Raw genomic sequence first — 19729 nt, 5'->3', positions numbered from 1 at the left:
GCAGACATCAATGTTTTGAGACTCCGGTTTGGGACACAGCAATGAGCCGTCATAAAACATCCGATCTGCTGTCTATTGAAGTTGTGTCAACGAAAGCATAAAAAGGTAAAAGTATTTTTCAGAGTGAATCCATTTTTTTTTTAATAATCTATTTTTCTTCTTTTTAGATAATTAATAATAATAATAAATAAAATTGTTACCATTAAGGAAATAATTGTGCAGACCCTTCCTGCCACTGTCACTGATATGTTGCTTAGCACAGCAGCCCTGGAAGCAACCGTGGAACCAGATTTATACTTTGAACATTTCTCTCCTGTTGAGCTCTATGAGCTAACTGCAATTATTTCCTCCTCTGGATCATCTACCTGTCTCTTGGATCCCATCCCAACAAAACTCCTCAAGGAAGTCTTCCCTTTAATTAATACTTCCATATTAGATCAGATCAACCTATCTCTTTTAACCGGCTATGTACCACAGGCTTTTAAAGGGGCTGTAATTAAAACTTTACTTAAAAAAGTGTACTCTGCATCCAGCTGTTTTAGGAAACTACAGACCAATTTCTAACCTGACGTTTATGTCTAAAATCCTTGAAAAGGTTGTTGTAAATCAACTTGTGATCATTTACAAAGGAATGGCCTGTTTGAAGATTTTCAGTCAGGCTTTAGAGTTCATCATAGCACAGAAACAGCTCTGGTGGAAGGTACTAACGATCTCCTAATAGCCACAGATAATGGACTCGTCTCTGTACTTGTTCTTCTGGACCTCAGTGCTGCTTTTGATACAACTGAGCGCATAATTTTATTACAGAGATTGGAAAATGTTACAAGGATGAAAGGAACTGCATTAAACTGGTTCAAATCATACTTATCAGATTGATTTCAGTTTGTTCATATCAACAATGAGTCTTACAGACAAACACATACTTAGCTATAGAGTTCCACAAGGCTCAGTGTTAGAACCAATACTTTTCACTTTGTACATGCTTCCATTAGGAGATGTCATCAGGAAGCACTGATTAAACTTCCATTGTTATGCAGATGACACACAGCTATATCTTTCTATAAAACCAGACGAAACAAATCAGTTAGTAAAACTTGAAGAATGTCTGAAAGACATAAAGGTCTGGATGACCAAAAATGTCCTGCTTCTAAATTTAGACAAAATGGAAGTAAATGTACTTGGTCCTAAACACCTCAGAAACTCTTTCTCTAATCACTTAGTTACTCTGGATGATGTTGTCTTGGCCTCCAGCACCACTGTGAGGAACCTTGGAGTCATCTTTGATGAGGATTTGTCCCTTAGCTACCATATAAAGTAAGTCTCCAGGACTGCCTTCTTTATACTTACTTATACTTATCTTTATCTATGTAATATTAATTAAATCAGGAAAATCCTTCCTCAGCATGATGCAGAAAAGCTAATTCATGCATGTGTTACTTCTAGGCTGTATTATTGTAATTCCTTGTTGTTAGGATGTCCAAATTACTCATTAAAAACCCTGCACTTGATCCAAAATGCTGCAGCAAGAGCACTGACGGAATTTAGCAAGAGAGATCATATTTCTCCTGTTTTAGCTTCTCTTCATTGGCTTCCTGTTAAATCAAGAATAGAATTTAAAATTCTCTTGCTGATTTACAAAGTTCTTCATGACCAGGCTCCATCATATCTTAGAGATCTTATAGAACTATATAATCCTGGCAGAGCACTTCACTCTCAGAACGCTGGTCTACTTGTGGTTCCCAGAGTTTCCAAAAGTAGAATGGGAGGCAGAGCCTTCCGTTTTCAGGCTCTTCTCCTGTGGAACCAGCTCCCAGTTTGTGTTGGAGGGGCAGAAACCCTCTCTAGCTTTAAGGCTAGACTTAAGACTTTCCTTTTTGATAAAGCTTATTGTTAGGGCTGGCTCAGCTGGCCCTGAACCATCCCTTAGTTATACTGTTATAGGCCCAGGCTGCTGGGCAACCTCGTTATGCACTGAGCTTCTTTCCTCTAAGTCTATCACTCTCTATACACTTATATCTCACCATTACATCTCCCATAGTTTTTGCTTATTGTCTGTTGCCTTTTCATACAGTTCCCTAGCTCGCGTAGTTTCTGTTCTTTTTTTTGCAGATGTCTCCCCTCACCCCAACTGGTCGAGGCAGATTGCCGCCCACCTTTGAGCCTGGTTCCGTCAGAGGTTTCTTCCTGTTGAGAGAAAGTTTTCCCTTTCCTCTGTTGGAGGTTTTTCTCCCTTGAAGAGGAGTTTTTCCCTCCTAGCTTATGTGGGAATTGTTGAATTGTTGGGTTTCTCTGTATAGTGTTGTAAAGTTCTGCTGTAAGGACTTTAATGTTCATTACTTTCTGTTATCTCAGAAGGATCCATTATACTCCCTCTTTTTACATTACAAGTGTTTAGTTTACATCACACCAATTAACCTCTCATAACTTTAATGAAATTATTTGTTTGTCAATTTTTTTTAATTTTTGTTACATTTACTGTAAAATCTCCATACGTGTCATTTTTCTGACCAAAAGGTTATAATACAGAATTTTTAAACTGCAACTGGGTTTGATGTGATGATGAATATTTACATCAAGAAGCTTGTTTTATTAATACTTAAATGTCTTTTTGTAATACAATTATTAAGGATGTGATTATTGCACTTGAGTGCATTGAGTAATTTGTTTGTTAATGTTTATTTATGTAGTCACTCATTTATTTTTATTTTTTATTTTTAACAATATTAGAAGGCATTCCTCTTTCTCCTCCTGTAATGGGCACAATCTTAACCTACTAACACAGGATAGAAAAGGTTTCATATCACATGTGAAAAGTCTAATTAAATAAGCCTCAGTCAGAACGTTGTATCCGTAGAAACATTTAAATCATCTTAAAAAGTTGAAGAAATAAGAAACTCAACTGAACTAAAGTCTTAGCCACCCACAGTCAGCATACAGTGCCCTTTTCTCTGTAAGTGTGGCTTTGATCTAAGTGTCAATATTTACAGGTTGATGTAATAAAGATGGTTAAACTGCTTTATTCAAAATGCCGTAATCCTGCGGGCAGCAATGATATGGCCGCTCCCAGCCAATCTGTGAGGAGCCCGCAAAGATCAAAGAGAAAAGGAGCCAACCATCTCTGCTCCAAACACCCATCCTGAGATAGAGCGTCTCTTCAGCCTATATATTTAGGAGCTATTCAGCCTCCTGAGATAAAAGTTGTTGTTGTGAATACACAAGAGGAGGAAAGAGATTTTGGAGGTTAGTTTTCGTCAATAACCCCTTAATTACAACTTTTCAGCCCTGGAGCTGTTGGACAGGATGGCGACAGGCGCTGGCGATTGTGCCAGCAAGACCGTACAGTACCGGGTGGATCACCTCCTCAGTGCGGTGGAGAGTGAGCTGCAGGCCGGCAGCGAGAAGGGAGACCCCACGGAGAGGGAGCTGAAAGTGTCCTTGGATGAGAGCGAGCTGTGGCAAAAATTTAAGGATCTTATAAATGAAATGATTGTTACAAAGAATGGCAGGTGAGCTTAAATACACACAAACAATTTAGATAGATAGATAGATAGATAGATAGATAGATAGATAGATAGATAGATAGATAGATAGATAGATAGATAGATAGATAGATAGATAGATAGATAGATAGATAGATAGATAGATAGATAGATAGATAGATAGATAGATAGATAGATAGATAGATAGATAGATAGATAGATAGATAGATAGATAGATAGATAGATAGATAGATAGATAGATAGATAGATATTACATTTTCTTCTTAATTCTTATTTATGCGCCTTGTTTTTGTTTTTTTTGTCAAGGCGCATGTTTCCGGTGATGAAAGTGAACGTGTCTGGATTGGACCCGAACGCCATGTATTCTTTTTTGCTGGACTTCGCATCCGCGGACAACCACAGGTGGAAATATGTGAACGGGGAGTGGGTTCCTGGTGGCAAACCCGAACCTTTGACTCCCAGCTGTGTGTACATCCATCCAGACTCTCCAAACTTCGGGGCGCACTGGATGAAGGCTCCCGTCCCCTTCAGTAAAGTCAAACTCACAAATAAACTCAACGGCGGAGGTCAGGTAAGTGGAGGATGTTTATCATTGTAGTTTAATTAGTTTTCCGTGTTCCTTCTATATGTTTTAATAAAATACACTTTGAAATAAGGACTCTGGTATACAGTACCCTATTAAATACACAATTTGTTTTGTGATGTTTTTGTTCAGATAATGCTAAATTCCTTACACAAGTACGAGCCACGAATCCACATAGTGCGGGTTGGAGGCCCGCGGAGGATGATCACCAGCCACTCCTTCCCAGAGACACAGTTCATTGCAGTAACAGCATACCAAAACGAAGAGGTTTGCGGTGCCATTTTTTTGTTTGTTTATTTTTTATTTGAACACAAAACAGTTTAAAAACTATTATTATTATTATTAGAATTAATTTGAGGTGAAAGGTGTTTAGTGAATACGCCCAAAATGCGTGCGTAATTTTGGCAGAGTATTTACACACGCTTGGATTTATCCTATCTGCTTTTTATTGATGCTAAACCATGATCCTATGTGTTTTTAATTTATTGTATATTTGTATTTTAGATAACTGCATTGAAAATAAAGTACAACCCTTTTGCGAAGGCCTTTCTAGATGCAAAGGAGAGGTAAGAACATGTGAAGTTTAATTTCACAACATTTACAGGAACTGATGTGAAAAGTTTAGTTTAACAATATGATCAGTGGAAATACAGCAGTTTGTATTCTTGCAGGAGTGATAACAAAGATATAAGGGAAGATGCCAATGAAAACCAACAGTCAGGTTACTCTCAATGTAAGTACACAACACTATTATTTATTTCAATTTTTTTTTAATGGCTGGTAATTTATTGTGCTCATCTAGTCTCATCATGTTTTTTCTCCTCTGTGAAACCAGTAGGCAGCTGGTTTATTCCGGGTGCAGGCTCTCTCTGTCCTCCAGCCAACCCTCACAGCCAGTTTGGGAGTCCCATCTCCCTCTCGCCGTCCCAGGGCTGCGAGCGTTACTCCACCCTGAGGAACCACCGTTCTACCCCATACACCAGCCCATACGTCCATCAGACCAACTCGCCCAGTGAGTGTCCTCCTCCACCATTTACCTTCACACATCCAGGAATCCCACCACTTCCTCCCCCGACTATTAACAAGAAACTCAAACAAATGTTGTTGAGCGGGGAATGTTTTGCATTCCTCTGGCTTTTGTGTTAGTGGAGCCACAGAGCTGTAAATGGTTGGGCTCCAGACAAGGAATGGAAAAGATTCACCCCTTTAACTGTCATACTGATATCAGGGGGAGAAGTCCTGAAATATACTGAGGATGCAACGTGTTCAGTGACATCATTTAAGTTATATATATCTGAAATCACTAAACCCCAATGTCTCTGTTCTGTGTTACAGCCGGTTACTCTGATAACTCTTCAACTTGTCTGTCGATGCTCTCAAGCCATGATAACTGGTCCAGTCTTCAGATGCCAGCACATTCAAGCATGATTCCCATGGCCCACAACTCCGCCTCTGGTAACAACTCGAGGTTTGTATTGTCCTTGTTTTGATTTTAGTGAACCTACTCAGAAACATAACCAAGATGAAAATGACAAAGAACAAAGAACAGAAGAAAAAAAAAAAAATCCATGGGCTCATGTTCTTTTTAGGTGCAAATAGCGTCTATTTTACCACAAATATGTCCGTTTTCAACTTTTTTTTCATTGCAAAATAGTCTAAGAATGGTACAAACAGGCGTCACAGGTGAAAAGGGTATAACATGCAGATAAAATAATAAACATACAATTCGTAAACTAAAGCAATATTGCTTAAAAAAAAATTAAAAAAAAAAAAAAACTAAACAGAAGTACAAAACATGAGGCTAAATATTGATTATAAATCAAATCTTAGTGGAAAAAAGTTTTGTTTTATGTATGCCTCATTTTTGAGCAGAGTAAATAACATCTATTTCTGCTATAAAAATTAAAGCTATTTGGTTCTTCCTTCAGCCCGTGTAAAAAGAATTTTGCATTTAAAAGAAAAATTAAATTAACTGCATCTGAAACATTTACTTTAGATTTTTCCAAATTGTCTTAGTTTTTCCACATGGCTACGAAATTCTAAATCCTTAAAAATAAATAATAATAATATATCGTCAGAAATGTATAATTTTTCTTCTGTATGTTTACACATACATTTGGCTTACCTCTTTATCAGTTTTTACCATATTTTATGTAAACATTATCTTTACGTTCTCTTTGTAATGTGTTGAAACTCATTGATCTATTGTAAAAATTCAAGACACTTCTAAAAATACTTTATGGATGCCAACTTTGAACTTTTGCATGAGAAACACTTCTAAAACATTTTGAGAGAAGATGAGTGAGAAGTTGTCTGTCCGTCTCTCTGTGCAGTCAGTACACCAGCCTGTGGTCTGTGAGTAACTCACCCCTGACTCCAGTGTCCCAGAATGGGGGGATAAACAACTGCCTGAGCTCCCAGTTCCTCCGAGGGTCCAGCAGCCACTATCCCAGCCTGTCTCACTCAGTCACAGTGCCCTCCTCTGGCTCTCCCATGTACGACAGCGGCATTGTCACAGAGGTGCATGACACTGCTCAGTATGACACCTCACCACACGGTCGACTACTGTCAGCTTGGACCCCTGTTACACCTCCGTCCCTTTGAAGGAAGTATCTCTGCAAGCCGAGAGAGACAGACGGCCTTCAACTGTTGTCTGCAAGGTGTTTGATCAGATGTGACTAAAAAGAAGAATTGGCACTCACATTAATTGGTGTTATTTTAACCCAAATTAAATTTCACAAACAAATTACTATTTTTAGCTTTGGTCTGTTTGGATTAATTCAGGATGTTCACATTCCAAGACTACTACTTTTCCACTGGTGCTAATGAAAAGCAGCAAAGGCTAAAGTTCAGCTTTTTAAGAGACATTTGTATAAATGTATGTCTTTTAAAAACAACTTATAAAACAAGACTTAATAAGCAAATTGTTAAAAAAAATGTAATGTTTGTGAACAAAAATCTATTTTATTCTGCTTATATTAAGCATAATGCATGGTATTTACAGCAGTAACCAAAAAACATGTACAGATGACAAATGTTAAATGAGTTTAAATATTGTTAATAGTGTAAATGAGAAAGCACTCAAGGCGTTTGTACTGTAAATAGATATATGAAGGATTTGGTGACACTGTTTGAGATAGTTTGATTAAAAAAAAATTAAAAGGTTGAACTAATGTCAATGTTCTGCTATGCAGATGATATACAACTTTCCATGTCATTAAAAAAATAACAACACGCCTCTCATGTCTTGCACTTGAATGTGCTGTTCATTGCACAATACTGCTCTTTGTTTAACTACTCCAATGTCATCCCCCTTAAAGTCACAGTGTCCTTTTCCTTTTCTACATATCAGAAGCATAAAGCCAACCTGATTTAATAAGAAGAAATTCCACAGAAGCACCACATGTGATTTAATTCAAAGATAAATCAGACCCAACCAGTCCCATTTATTTGTCCTTACATTGCTGGCAATGGACCGTCCCCTAGTGGGCATTTTTGGAATTGCTAAGTGGTTCATATCGTCATATGCAGCGACTTACCAGGGTTCATTTAAATTATGGCAGGTCACCAGCAACATAAGGGACTGTTTGAGTTTAGAGTTCTTTGTTTCTTTTGGAAATAAAACTTGGTTAGTGAGAGTAAAACATTTGATTGGGAACAGCCAGTGTTTTTATTTCAACATAAGTTGTCACTACTTTTCTATAGCGATTAAATTAATTACATTAACTTCAAAATATGCTGTACAAGCTATCTCAGCTCCTTCTCCTGCACCTTCTTTAGTGTAAAAAGAGTGTTTTGCACACATGAGTGAGGAATTATATCCGTGTGCATCTGAAGAAGGGGGTCTGACTGCTGACAGGATAGATGCCAGGGACAGAAATGAAAACAACTTCAGCCCCTACACCCAATTTCCATTCATATCTCTCTTGGCAGTTTTCTTGGTCACATTTTGGTTGGGAATATTATGTGAACTGTATTTTCATATGCAAAAATGTGCCCCATATTAAATGTACAGAATGGTACTCTGCTCTATCTCCCTTTAAGTATGTACAAAGGTATTTAGCATCACGCTCTCAGAGTGCGAGCCTCGACATGTGTTTTGTTAATTTGGTTAGAAAAATGTATTAAGTCATGTCAGTGCAGGCACGAAATGAAAATGACCTCAGAACATGTTGCAGTGGGATTTTTGTGGTTGACCTGTTATTGAACTGAAACCTTTGACACATATTTAAAGGTTTTCTAAATAAAAATGAGTTCACAATAATATTCTTATATATTGTTTATATTATAAAATTTCTAACTTATAATTGTTAAAACCAACAACAAATTCAAATTGTTATTTTTTTCTTCCTGCAGTCAGAAAATCCCCTTTACCCTCACTGTAGGAGCTGGTTTTACACCATGTTGGATTTGGGCCACTACATGATGACACTAACCGAGAAGCTCCCCTTCTTCTCTGACATCATAACCAAAAACAATAACAATACACACGCCTTATTTGCTACCGTCGACAGGCTAACAAACCCTCCAGTGTCAGTAGCTGCTGAGCTCCAATCCACTTGGGCATGCAATCAATTTGCCTCCTTTTTTACTGACAAAATACAGAAAATTAGACAAGCAGTAAGTGCCTTCACACCAACCAGAGGATATATGTTGTCCCCGTCTCTAAATAATATCCATTCAAATACCATGACACAATTTCATTCAATCAACCATGGAAGTCTGGAAGACATTATACAACATCTGAAGTCCTCCTCCTGCAGCTTGGATATTATACCAACACCCTTTTTCAAAAATATTTCAAACTGCATGACCACTGATCTTTTACAAATTGTAAACTCATCCCTTCTCTCAGGTGTCTTTCCTCAGGCCCAAAAACTGCAGTTATCAAACCACTCCTAAAAAAGGCTAAGTTAGACACCTCAATAATGAAAAATTACAGGCCAATATCAAACCTCCCATTTTTAAGTAAAATAATTGAAAAGTCAGTTTTTCAACAGCTGAATAACTTCTTGGCCATAAATAACTGTTTTTTTTAATGTTTTCCAGTCAGGCTTTCGACAGCACCACAGTACTGAAATTGCTCTTGTTAATGTTTTCAATGACATCCACTTAAACACAGACAGTGGTAGAATTTCAGTCGACACGGTCAACCATGACATACTACTAGACAGATTAAAAAACTGGGTGGGACTCTCTGGCACAGGACTAAACTGGTTTGAATCCTACTTGAAGGACTGAGAATACTTTGTGTCTGTAGCTAATTACACATCAGAGCGGACTAAAATGACATGTGGTGTTCCCCAAGGTTCAATTCTGGGGCCTCTTCTGTTCCACTAGCTCAGATTATGGAAAGAAACAAAGTGTGTTATCATAATTATGTAGAAATCTACATAACTATATCGCCAGGGGACTATAATCCCACACAAGGGTTAGGTAAATACATTGAACAAATCAACAACTGGATGTGCCAAAATTTTCTTCAATTAAACAAAGATAAAACAGAAGTCATTGTTTTTGCGGCCAAGGAAGAACGATTGAAAGTCAGCGCTCAGCTTCAATCACTGATGTTAAAAACCACAAACCAAGCCAGACATGTAGGTGTAGTTATGGATTCAGACCTCAATCTGAACAGCCATATCAAGACAATTACAAAATCAGCCTACTATCACCTGAAGAATATATCAAGGATTAGAGGACTTATGTTCTATGTCCCAGAAAATGGCCCTCCACTTGTCCTTCTCGGTGACTTTAACATCCAGACTGAGAAGTCATCTGACCTTTTGCTCTTATTGTCTTCCTTTGCTCCTAAACGGTGGAATGAGCTCCCCAACGACATCAGGACAGCGGAAACTCTGTACATCTTCCGCCGCAAGCTAAAAACACATCTCTTCCAACTTTACCTTGAACACTAGAACTTTAGTAGCACTTAAAATGACACTTACTGACAGCACTTTGTAGTTTGGCTTTCTTGAAGAAATTGTATTTTCTTGATTCCTGTTGTTCTGGGTTTTGTACCCTCATGGTTGAAATGCACTTATTATAAGTCGCTTTGGATAAAAGCGTCGGCTAAATGAAATGTAATGTAATGTAATGTAATGTCTCAACAGGATTTGGAAAAACTTGTCCATGCATTCATCTTCAGTAGACTCGACTATTGTAACGGTGTGTTCACAGGTCTCTCTTAAAAGTCAATCAGACAGCTGCAGCTGATTCAGAACGCTGCAGCTCGAGTCCTCACTAAGACCAGGAAAGTGGATCACATCACTCCAGTACTCAAGTCTTTACACTGGCTTCCTGTCCAACAAAGAATTGACTTTAAAATCCTGCTGTTGGTTTATAAAGCACTGAATGGTTTAGGGCCAAAATACATTTCTGATCTGCTGCAACCTTATGAACCCTCCCGACCTGTCAGGTCGTCTGGGACGGGTCTCCTTTCTGTCCCCCAGAGTCAGAACTAAACATGGAGAAGCAGCGTTCAGTTTTTCTGCTCCACATATCTGGAGCAAACTCCCAGAAACCTGCAGGTCTGCTGAGACTCTCAGCTGCTTCAAATCAAAATTGAAGACTTTTCTGTTTGCTGCTGCCTTCAATTGAACCAGACTCAAGGATGTTGATCAATTTCCTACATTTCTGCATTTTATTACTGTATTTTATTTCTTAAACTGCACTGCAACTTTTATTCTATTTTTACCTTGTTTAATGTTTTAATGACTGTTTTTAAATTTGCTTTTCCTTTGCCTGATGTTTTGATGCTTTTAATGGTTTTATGTGAAGCACTTTGAATTTCCTTGTTGTTGAAATGTGCTATACAAATAAACTTGCCTTGCCTTGCCTTGCCTAGGTAAGAGATCTCCAAAGTTATGACCATGGTTTCACAGACAGCATTCCCCCGCAGGCTACACATCATTCCAGCTTCCCTCTTTACACCAAACCACTGACCTGTTCCTTGTCTGAACTACATTTATGTTTAACAGACTCAATAGGGACTCTACACAGCTCTGGACACAGTGTGGATGCTCAGTTCAGGACAAGATACTCTCTAAACTCATCCAATCAGCATCGTTGTCATCTGAAACCTATTTCTCTTCATAAAACACGTGAATATTCATTATTTTTTGATAGCAGTCAGGGCTCCAATGCTCCACCCATCAGGCTTCTGTTTCACAAGCATCTCCTGCTGAGTCAATAACCACATCATTTGTACGCTCAGTGCACCGGATAGATATTACTATTTATATGGTAAACAGAATAAATATGCACAAAGTAATTACTTGTAAATGACTAAATAAAGTAAACTTCAGTTGCCACAGGAAGGACATCATGTAGAGGATGTTCATGTATATTGTTGTTGATGGTGGACCTCATGTGACCTGAAGTGACTCAGCAATCATTTCTGTTCAGTCACTGGTTTGCATATGGAGATGATCAGGACAGTAAGTTTATAAGTAAACCAATGATGAGTTATTTTCACCCTGTTATATTCACACACAGTTAATTTCATTTGCTATTTTTAAGTTGGAACAACTTTGCAAAATGAAGTAAATACAACTACATATTGTGGATGTAAAGTAAACTTAAGACTAATAATTACATACATTTTTCAAGGTAGTTGGTCTCCTGATTGTTTTAAGATGACCTTGTCAGATTTTACAGTGTAATCCAGCTCCCACTTTTTGGTAATACCATGTGAAATGAGGCTACTCAGCTTTACCAACAATGAAGCCCATCAGGTTGCAGTCAAATTCATGTATAACAAGCTTCCTGCACTGTCAGTATTTTGCCGATATCAGCTGTTTGGATTTATACATTGATTTCCAAGCAGAAGTCTACAAACAAGGTCCACAGCAGTCTAGCTGACATCTCAGTTTATGCGAGCTGTAGTAAGGAAGTATTAACCCGGCATCTCTTATGATAGTATATGTATTTCATCAAACCTTGGTAGTTTTCCTGAACTCTTGCTACTAAACAAATGTTGGTGGTAAATATGTCAATACCTCTCTTGTTTGCTTTATTTTTATAGTGTTCTTGCTTTTCAAATTTAAAGACAAACTTAATAGGCATCAGTTTCCTGAAATGATATCTTTATTAAAACTAGATACTAACAATGATCTTTCAGTGGATTGCAAACTAACATGCATGTGAGGTAGAGTCCGACTGATACTGGATTTTGGGGGCATATACTGATACTGATATCAAGGAAGAAAAAAAATGGAATAATGATACAGTGCATCTGGAAAGTATTCACAGCGCTTCACTTTTTCCACATTCTGTTATGTTACAGCCTTATTCCAAAATGGATTAAATTATTTGTTTTCCCTCAAAATTCTACACACAATATCCCATAATGACAAAGTGAAAAAAGTTTGTTTAAAATTTTTGCAAATCTATTAAAAATGAAGAACAAAAATATAACACGTACATAAGTATTCACAGCCTTTGTTCAATACTTTGTTGAAGCACCTTTGGCAGCAATTACAGCCCCGAGTCTTTTTGATTATGATGCTGCAAGCTTGGCACACCTGTTTTTGGGCAGTTTCTCCCATTCTTCTTTGCAGGACCTCTCAAGCTCCATCAGGTTGGATGGGGAGCATCAGTGCACAGCCATTTTCAGATCTCTCCGGAGATGTTCAATCGGGCTCAAGTCTGGGTCACTCAAGGACATTCACAGCGTTGTCCCGAAGCCACTTCTTTGTTATCTTGGTTGTGTGCTTTGGGTTGTTGTCCTGTTGGAAGATGAACCTTCTTCCCAGTCTGAGGTCCAGAGCTCTCTGGAGCAGGTTTTCATCAAGGATGTCTCTGTACATCGCTGCATTCATCTTTCCCTCGATCCTGACTAGTCTCCCAGTTCCTGCCACTGAAAAACATCCCCACAGCATGATGCTGCCACCACCATGCTTCACCGTAGAGATGGTATTGGCCAGGTGATGAGCGGTGCCTGGTTTCCTCCAGACATGACGCTTGACATTCAGGCCAAAGAGTTCAATCTTTGTGTCATCAGACCAGAGAATTTTGTTTCTCATGGTCTGAGAGTCCTTCAGGTGCCTTTTGGTAAACTCCAAGCGGGCTGTTGTCTGCCTTTTACTGAGGAGTGGCTTCCGTCTGGCCACTCTACCATACAGGCCTGCTTAGTGGAGTGCTGCAGAGATGGTTGTCCTTCTGGAAGGTTCTCCTCTCTTCACAGAACAACGCTGGAGCTCTGTCAGAGTGACCATCGGGTTCTTGGTCACCTCCTGACTAAGGCCATTCTCCCCCAATCGCTTAGTTTAGCCGGGCGGCCAACTCTAGGAAGAGTCCTGGTGGTTCCAAACTTCTTCCATTTACGGATGATGGAGGCCACTGTGCTCATTGGGACCTTCAATGCTGCAGAAATTGTTTTGTACCCTTCCTCAGATCTGTGCCTCGATACAATCCTGTCTCGGAAGTCTACAGACAATTCCTTGGACTTCATGGCTTGGTTTGTGCTCTGACTTGCACTGTCAACTGTGGGACGTTATACAGACGGTGTGTGCCTTTCCAAATCATGTCCAATCAACTGAATTTACCACAGGTGGACTCCAATCAAGTTGTAGAAACAGCTCAAGGATGATCAGTGGAAACAGGATACACCCGAGCTCAATTTTGAGTGTCATGGCAAAGGCTGTGAATACTTATGTACATGGGATTTTTTCATTTTTTATTTTTAATTAAAAAAAAAACTTTTTTCACATTATCATTATAGGGTGTTGTGTGTAGAATTTTGAGGGAAAAAATGAATTTAATCAACTTTGGAATAAGGCTGTAACATAAGTATTTGGAAAAAGTGAAGCGCTGTGAATACTTTCAGGATGCACTGTGTATATTAAAATATAAAATCAAAATATTGATATATAAAATTGGTCAGGCTCTAGTGATAGGTAGGGTCACCCTCGAGGTCACCGCAATAGTTTAATCCCGTTTGCACTTTAAAATAAAAAATAATATAATTCAGTGTATATGTTTTGGCTCAACCCTTGGCCTTTCTTGTAAGATACCCTTCTCTTCCAATTTTGTGGCAGGGTTTTCGTTAAGGGGTGGTGATTGAACAGACCCAAATGCACACACACAGCAAATTATTTGATGTAACAGGTTTATTTTCAATGTAGAGCAGGAAAATAGTCCAGGGGATTATGCGCGAGTACAGAGGCAAGTCCAGAATGGCTGTAAGCCAACAGTCACTACCGACCCGGGATCCATCCTGATCCATCCCGTCGACCGACACAGGACAGCAGGCAGGTTCCACTGTGTGTTTTCCCGTGGACCGACACAGGATTGCCAAGACACGTCAACTGGTGATCTCCGAGGAACGACACAGGATGGCTTTTTTCGCTTGGTGTTCTTATGGCTGGGGAGGTAGGTGATGGTGAAGTTGAACCAGGCGAAGAACAACACCCAGCGGACTCGGCGGGAGTTAGAGATGTTTGGCAGCCTGTATGTACTCCAAGTTCTTATGATCTGTCCAGACAACGAAAGGGTGCACCGCCCCCACTAGCCAGTGCCTCCATTCCTCCAGGGCTAGCTTCACTTCTAACAGCTCACGGTTTCCGACGTTGTAATTCCACTCTGCCGGGGAGAGTCGACAGGAGAAGAATGTGCAGGGGCGGAGTTTAGAGTCTGTTCCAGAGCATTGTGAGAGTACAGTCCCTACTCCGGTATCCGAGGCATCAACCTCCACCAAAAACTGGCGAGTGTCATCAGGTTGAACAAGGATGGGGGCCGATGCAAAACGCTCCTTGAGGGTTCGGAAGGTTTGGTCGGTCCATGTGAATGTTATTTTGGAGGAGATGAGACTGGTGAGGGGCACAGCAGTCTTGCTATAGTCTCTTATGAATCGTCGGTAAAGGTTGGCGAAGAAACTGTTGGAGTTGTTTGCAGGTAGAGGGGTCAGTTCGGACTTGTCCTTTCTTCATGATATAGCCAAGAAACTGGACAGAAGAGATGTGAAACTCACATTTCTCAGCCTTGATGAAGAGGCGGTTCTCTCGTAGGCGCTGCAGGACGAGACAGATATGGTGGCGGTGTTCTTTGAGATCAGACGAGTAGATCAAGATGGCATCCACATATACGAAGACAAACCGATTGAGGAAATCCCAGAGGACGTCGTTCACCAAAGCCTGGAATATAGCCAAAATGTCTGAGGGGTGTGTTGAAGGCTGTCTTCGACTCGTCTCCCTCTTGAATATGGACGAGATTGGTACGCATTGTGGAGATCCAGCTTGGTGAAGACGGTGGCACTGGACAGGGACTCAAAAGCTGAGCTGATGTGAGTTATTTTTTACAGTGATGCTGTTCAGTCCTCTGTAGTCGATGCAGGGGCAGAGACTCTTGTCTTTTTTGGCCACGAAAAAGAATCCGGCTTAAAGAGGGGACGAAGAGGGGCCAATGATCCCAGCTGCTAGCGAATCCAATATATATTTTTCCCAACACTTCTCACTCAGGTTTAAAGAGGTTGTAGAGACCATTGGAGGGGAAAGATGTGCCAGGGAGCAGGTCAATGGAGCAATCATAGGGGGGAGCGAGAGTGTGTGTTCCTTGCTGAATGCTTCCTTGGGGTCATGATACTCCGGAGGAACAGATGAAACACTTGTGATGGGTTCAGGATGTCCAGGGAGGGAGTCCATTAGCAGGAGAGCCGATTGCAGACAACAAGAGTGGCAGGAGAGGCTCCAGCCTGGGATCCTTCCTCCAGCCCAGACAATGTGTGGGTTGTGATCGGTGAGCCAGGAATGACCAAGAACCACAGGTGTCTTTGGTCAGGGGAAAATGTAGAGTTGGATGTTCTGACGGTGATTTCCAGACATGAGCAATGACAGGGGCCAAGTATGGTGAGTAATTTTGGCCAGTGAGCTGCCATCGAGTGCACCTCTCCTCTGACGAGTGGGCTGAAGGGGAAGGGCGGGGGAAAAGGGAGCGAGGAAACACTGGGCTGCTCTGGTGCGACGAGACCGGAAGCAAGTAGTCGAGAATGCTGGAGGAGGGGGTGACTGGGCTCTGTAGTTCCTTTCTCTCCTGCGCGCTCTCAGACGGTTATCCAGCCTGATGGTGAGGAAAATTAGGCCATCTAGCAACTCCGGTGCATCCCGAACCGCGAGTTCGTCCTTAATAGTGTCCAAGAGATTGTACAGGAAAACCACCATCAATGCCTCTTCGTCCCAGCTGGACTCTGCTGCCAGGCTCCAGAAATCCACACAGAATTCTGCCACACTGGAAGGACCCTGACAAAAGCGAAGCATGCGTTTAACCGCGCCACTGGCGTAGACTGAATGAGCGAACACCTTCTTTAACTCCAAAATGAAGTATGAGTAAGCGGTAGAGCCGGCTATGCGTCTGCTGAGCACGGCCTCCGCCCAAACCAAGGCTCTACCACATAGCAGCACCACCATATAAGCCACTCTGGCATTGTCTGATGTATAGGTGCGGGGCTGCTGGGTAAACACATGCATGTATTGAAACAGGAAACCTCTGAACTTCTCAAGGGCTCCATCATCATAGGGTTCCAGAGAGGGGGCATAGGATTCCCAAGATGGGGGGGTCTGGAGAGGGTGGCCAGGCAACTGACAAAGGACAGCAGGCCGGGTCGACTGTATGGTTTCCCGTGGACTGACACAGAAAAACGGGCAAGGTCGACTGTGTAGTTTCCCGTGGACCGACACAGGATTGCCAAATAAGGTCAACTGGTGATCTCCGAGGAACGACACAGGACGGCTTCTTCATGCAGGTGATCTCCGTGGATCGACACTGGACTGCAAGTATGTACCACAGAGTATCAGGCAGACACATTGGTAGGACTGCAGCAGGCAGGAGACAGACGGGATCAGAACCGGAATTGTGGAACATGCAAACGTACTTACGGACAGACTGACACAGGTGGAGTGCAGGACTGGGGTTGATATACTGCCAGGTGGTGATTACTGGAATGAGAACCAGCTGTGCCAGCTGAAACAAGGTGTGATAACTGGAGGCGGGCAGTGGAATAAATTCACACCTTCCAGACAAAGAACAAAACATAGAACACATGACAAAAAAACAAACAGGGGAGAAGGATGATCGGGGTAATAGTTGGAACGACAAACAGGGACAGACCGAGATCATGACAGTTTTGGTTTTTTTAAATAATTTTTGTGACTTCATGAGCTGTCTCTTCTGTTTTTCAGTCTTTCAATTTGTATTTGCACCAGATTGAGCTCTCTGTGGGTTACCTTTCCTCAAAACTTTCTCTAGCAGCAGAACACTTTTACTTAAAGAGAAAACTTAACAACATTAATATCTACAAAGACTACAGTTTGAATATTACAGCAGCACAAAGGGCAGCACAACCGAGAGCAAGAGCTGAGGAAGTGTAAAAAAAAGAAAGAAAAAAAGAAGGCATTATGACTGAAGGGAAGCGAGGCCAGCCAAGAGGCACAAGAGCCCATTCAGCTCAGAAGATCAAGGTCAGTGTATAAGGACATCATGACATCCTCCCCCTTGTACAAGCAGCAAACACAGACGGACAGGAAGGAAAGACAACTAATCTGCTAAATCAAATACACAACTGACTGATTCACTCATGTCTCTGAGCATCTCACTGCCAGTCCATCTGAACAGTCTCTGACTGTAGAGTTAATGTGTCATCATTTATACATATTATATATATAATATATACTTTATGCTCTTTTATAAACTATCACAAATGTAATAGAAAATCCAAAGAAAAAGCATCACCGTTATTAGATTGTGGAATGATATACAATCATTCAGTCTTCACTGTAAGAGCCAATTATATTTATCATGTCCTTTTCTTATTATAAGGAATAATATGTAAAGCAAGAAAAGATAATGGAACATCTATCAAAAAAAATAAAAAAAATAAAAAATCCAAAAAGCCATGAAGGCAGGGTATTTCTCTAAGCCTAATAATCCCATTATGATCCCAATGAAAAAAAGCTCTGTCAAAGCAGGGAGCATTGACGCAAGCATGTCTTGACGTCAGTAGCTGCAGTGAAAGAGGGATGGGAGGGGGGAGCGAGCGCGAGAGAGGGAGAGAGAGTTTACCTTCAGAAAATACCACGAAATACCAGCGTCAGAGGCATGAACGCAACTGGAGCTTTATGCAAGGAAATCTATCTTTTTTAATTTCTGAAGTATTCGCCTTGACATCCAAGCATGCACATTTTGGAGACACAGTAGATGTGCTGCATTGGAAATCTAAACCAGATGTAGTAAATGGAATATGAGCCCTGACACGGGAGTGTTCATAAATAAATCAGCAAATGAGAGAATGAAGAGAGGCGGAGGGGGAGCTTTTGCTCAACTGGTGTCAGGCACCCATGTATGACTCTGTGTGTGAAAGTAGAATTCAGTGATAATCTCAGAAGCAGTTTTATCCAACTGCATGTAGGCCACCTTCAAAATCTCCAAGCATGCACAGTCCTTTGTCGCTATAGTGAAAGAAGGGCGCAGATGTCTTTTTTTTAATTTTTTTTTTTATAATTCTCTGGCATTCAGAGTTGAGTCGACCGGAGGGGAAAACTACCATCAAGCAATTTGTAAAAGCCAGACCGGTGGCGTCATCGCCTCTTCTATAGTACGCGCAGTACGACTCTCCTGCTGCATTTATTCAGGACTTATTCTCAAATTGCTCTGTGTGGCTCCCGCTCACTCAAGTGAAAGCAAACCTGTTAGTCCAAGACTGGTCCTTAAAACACAATGCGTGTTTGTTCGATTTATGTTACTCTGGCACTTGGATTAGGAGGTTTTGCGCAAGACGTGGCACAGACAAATACAGTGTTTTCTGCTCGTCGCTGGACTCATGGTGTTGTAAAAGAGAAGGTACTGTACCGCGCGCTCCCCCTACACCACTTCTGTAGTAGTCTGTCTAAAATTTTACCCGGGAAGGAATCCTCCCCTCCTCAACTGACATTGCTGGAGAGAATTTTCTTCCCGCAACTTAGTGTGCAACTCAGCCGCTGCCAAAAGGACACATGCTTTGGTGTACTTTAACGGGCAAACTAAACGTCCAGAGAATCTCCGTTTACATTGGCCTTTACTCTTGAAGACACCCAAGAGTTGCCGTTGTGCCGGCTGTGCGTCATCCATGCCTGATTAGACTTGTTGTCTGACGTCGCCCAGGACCATTCAAGCAAAACACCTCATACAACGTTGAAAATCTAACGTGATTTTTTTTTTCAAACACCATCCAGAGTGACGAAAAACATTTTTCATACTGACGTGGCTCAACAAGTTGCCTCCAGTGCGTAATTTCCATCTGAGCTGGTTTCAAGCATAATCCGCGACGCACGTGATCGACAAATCACTTCAGCTTCAAATATTTCTCATTTGTCAAGAGACATAAGCCCCGAACTGTCCGTGGAGACACATCTTGTCCGAATACGGTGGGAATGAAGCGCTGACCGGCTCCATGTCTCGCTGCGTCTCCAGATGCTCGGCTGGCCACCACATGGTAACTTTGCGCACACAGCACGCTGGAAAGGGCACACATAGAGAAGGGATCTGAATGAATGGGACTGAGATTTATTCGCATTTCTCTTCTCGCCTCCCCCAGACTGTTGCATGCGTTTTATATCCCGCCGGTTGAAGGTGTCTCACGTTATCAGCAGATATCGATTCAGCGGTGGATAGATCAATC

The 19729-nt window shown here is 41.1% G+C and overlaps 1 protein-coding gene across 3 annotated transcripts; it reads left to right on the top strand.

Annotated features, from left to right (window-relative positions):
• Positions 1–3300: 3300 nt before the first annotated feature.
• Positions 3301–6687, top strand: tbxtb (T-box transcription factor Tb). Of its 3 annotated transcripts, none has more exons than XM_069689789.1 (8): positions 3301–3506; positions 3807–4071; positions 4216–4350; positions 4588–4649; positions 4755–4816; positions 4922–5095; positions 5419–5551; positions 6417–6687. In XM_069689789.1, exons 1-8 carry the CDS (start codon positions 3301–3303, stop codon positions 6685–6687), a joined length of 1308 nt encoding a protein of 435 aa, XP_069545890.1. The 3 variants fall into 3 exon arrangements, with proteins under 3 accessions (XP_069545890.1, XP_069545888.1, XP_069545891.1); XM_069689787.1 differs by having other exon boundaries at positions 4919–5095; XM_069689790.1 differs by lacking the exon at positions 4922–5095.
• Positions 6688–19729: the final 13042 nt, after the last annotated feature.

The sequence above is a fragment of the Brachyistius frenatus genome, unplaced genomic scaffold (assembly GCF_029030835.1).
Source record: "Brachyistius frenatus isolate BFR_SWC_R1_liver_20210118 unplaced genomic scaffold, ASM2903083v1 Contig_8, whole genome shotgun sequence".
NCBI classification, from domain to species: Eukaryota; Metazoa; Chordata; class Actinopteri; family Embiotocidae; genus Brachyistius; species Brachyistius frenatus.
The sequence above is the reverse complement of the archived record's forward strand: the minus strand, read 5'-3'. Positions and strand labels throughout refer to the sequence as shown.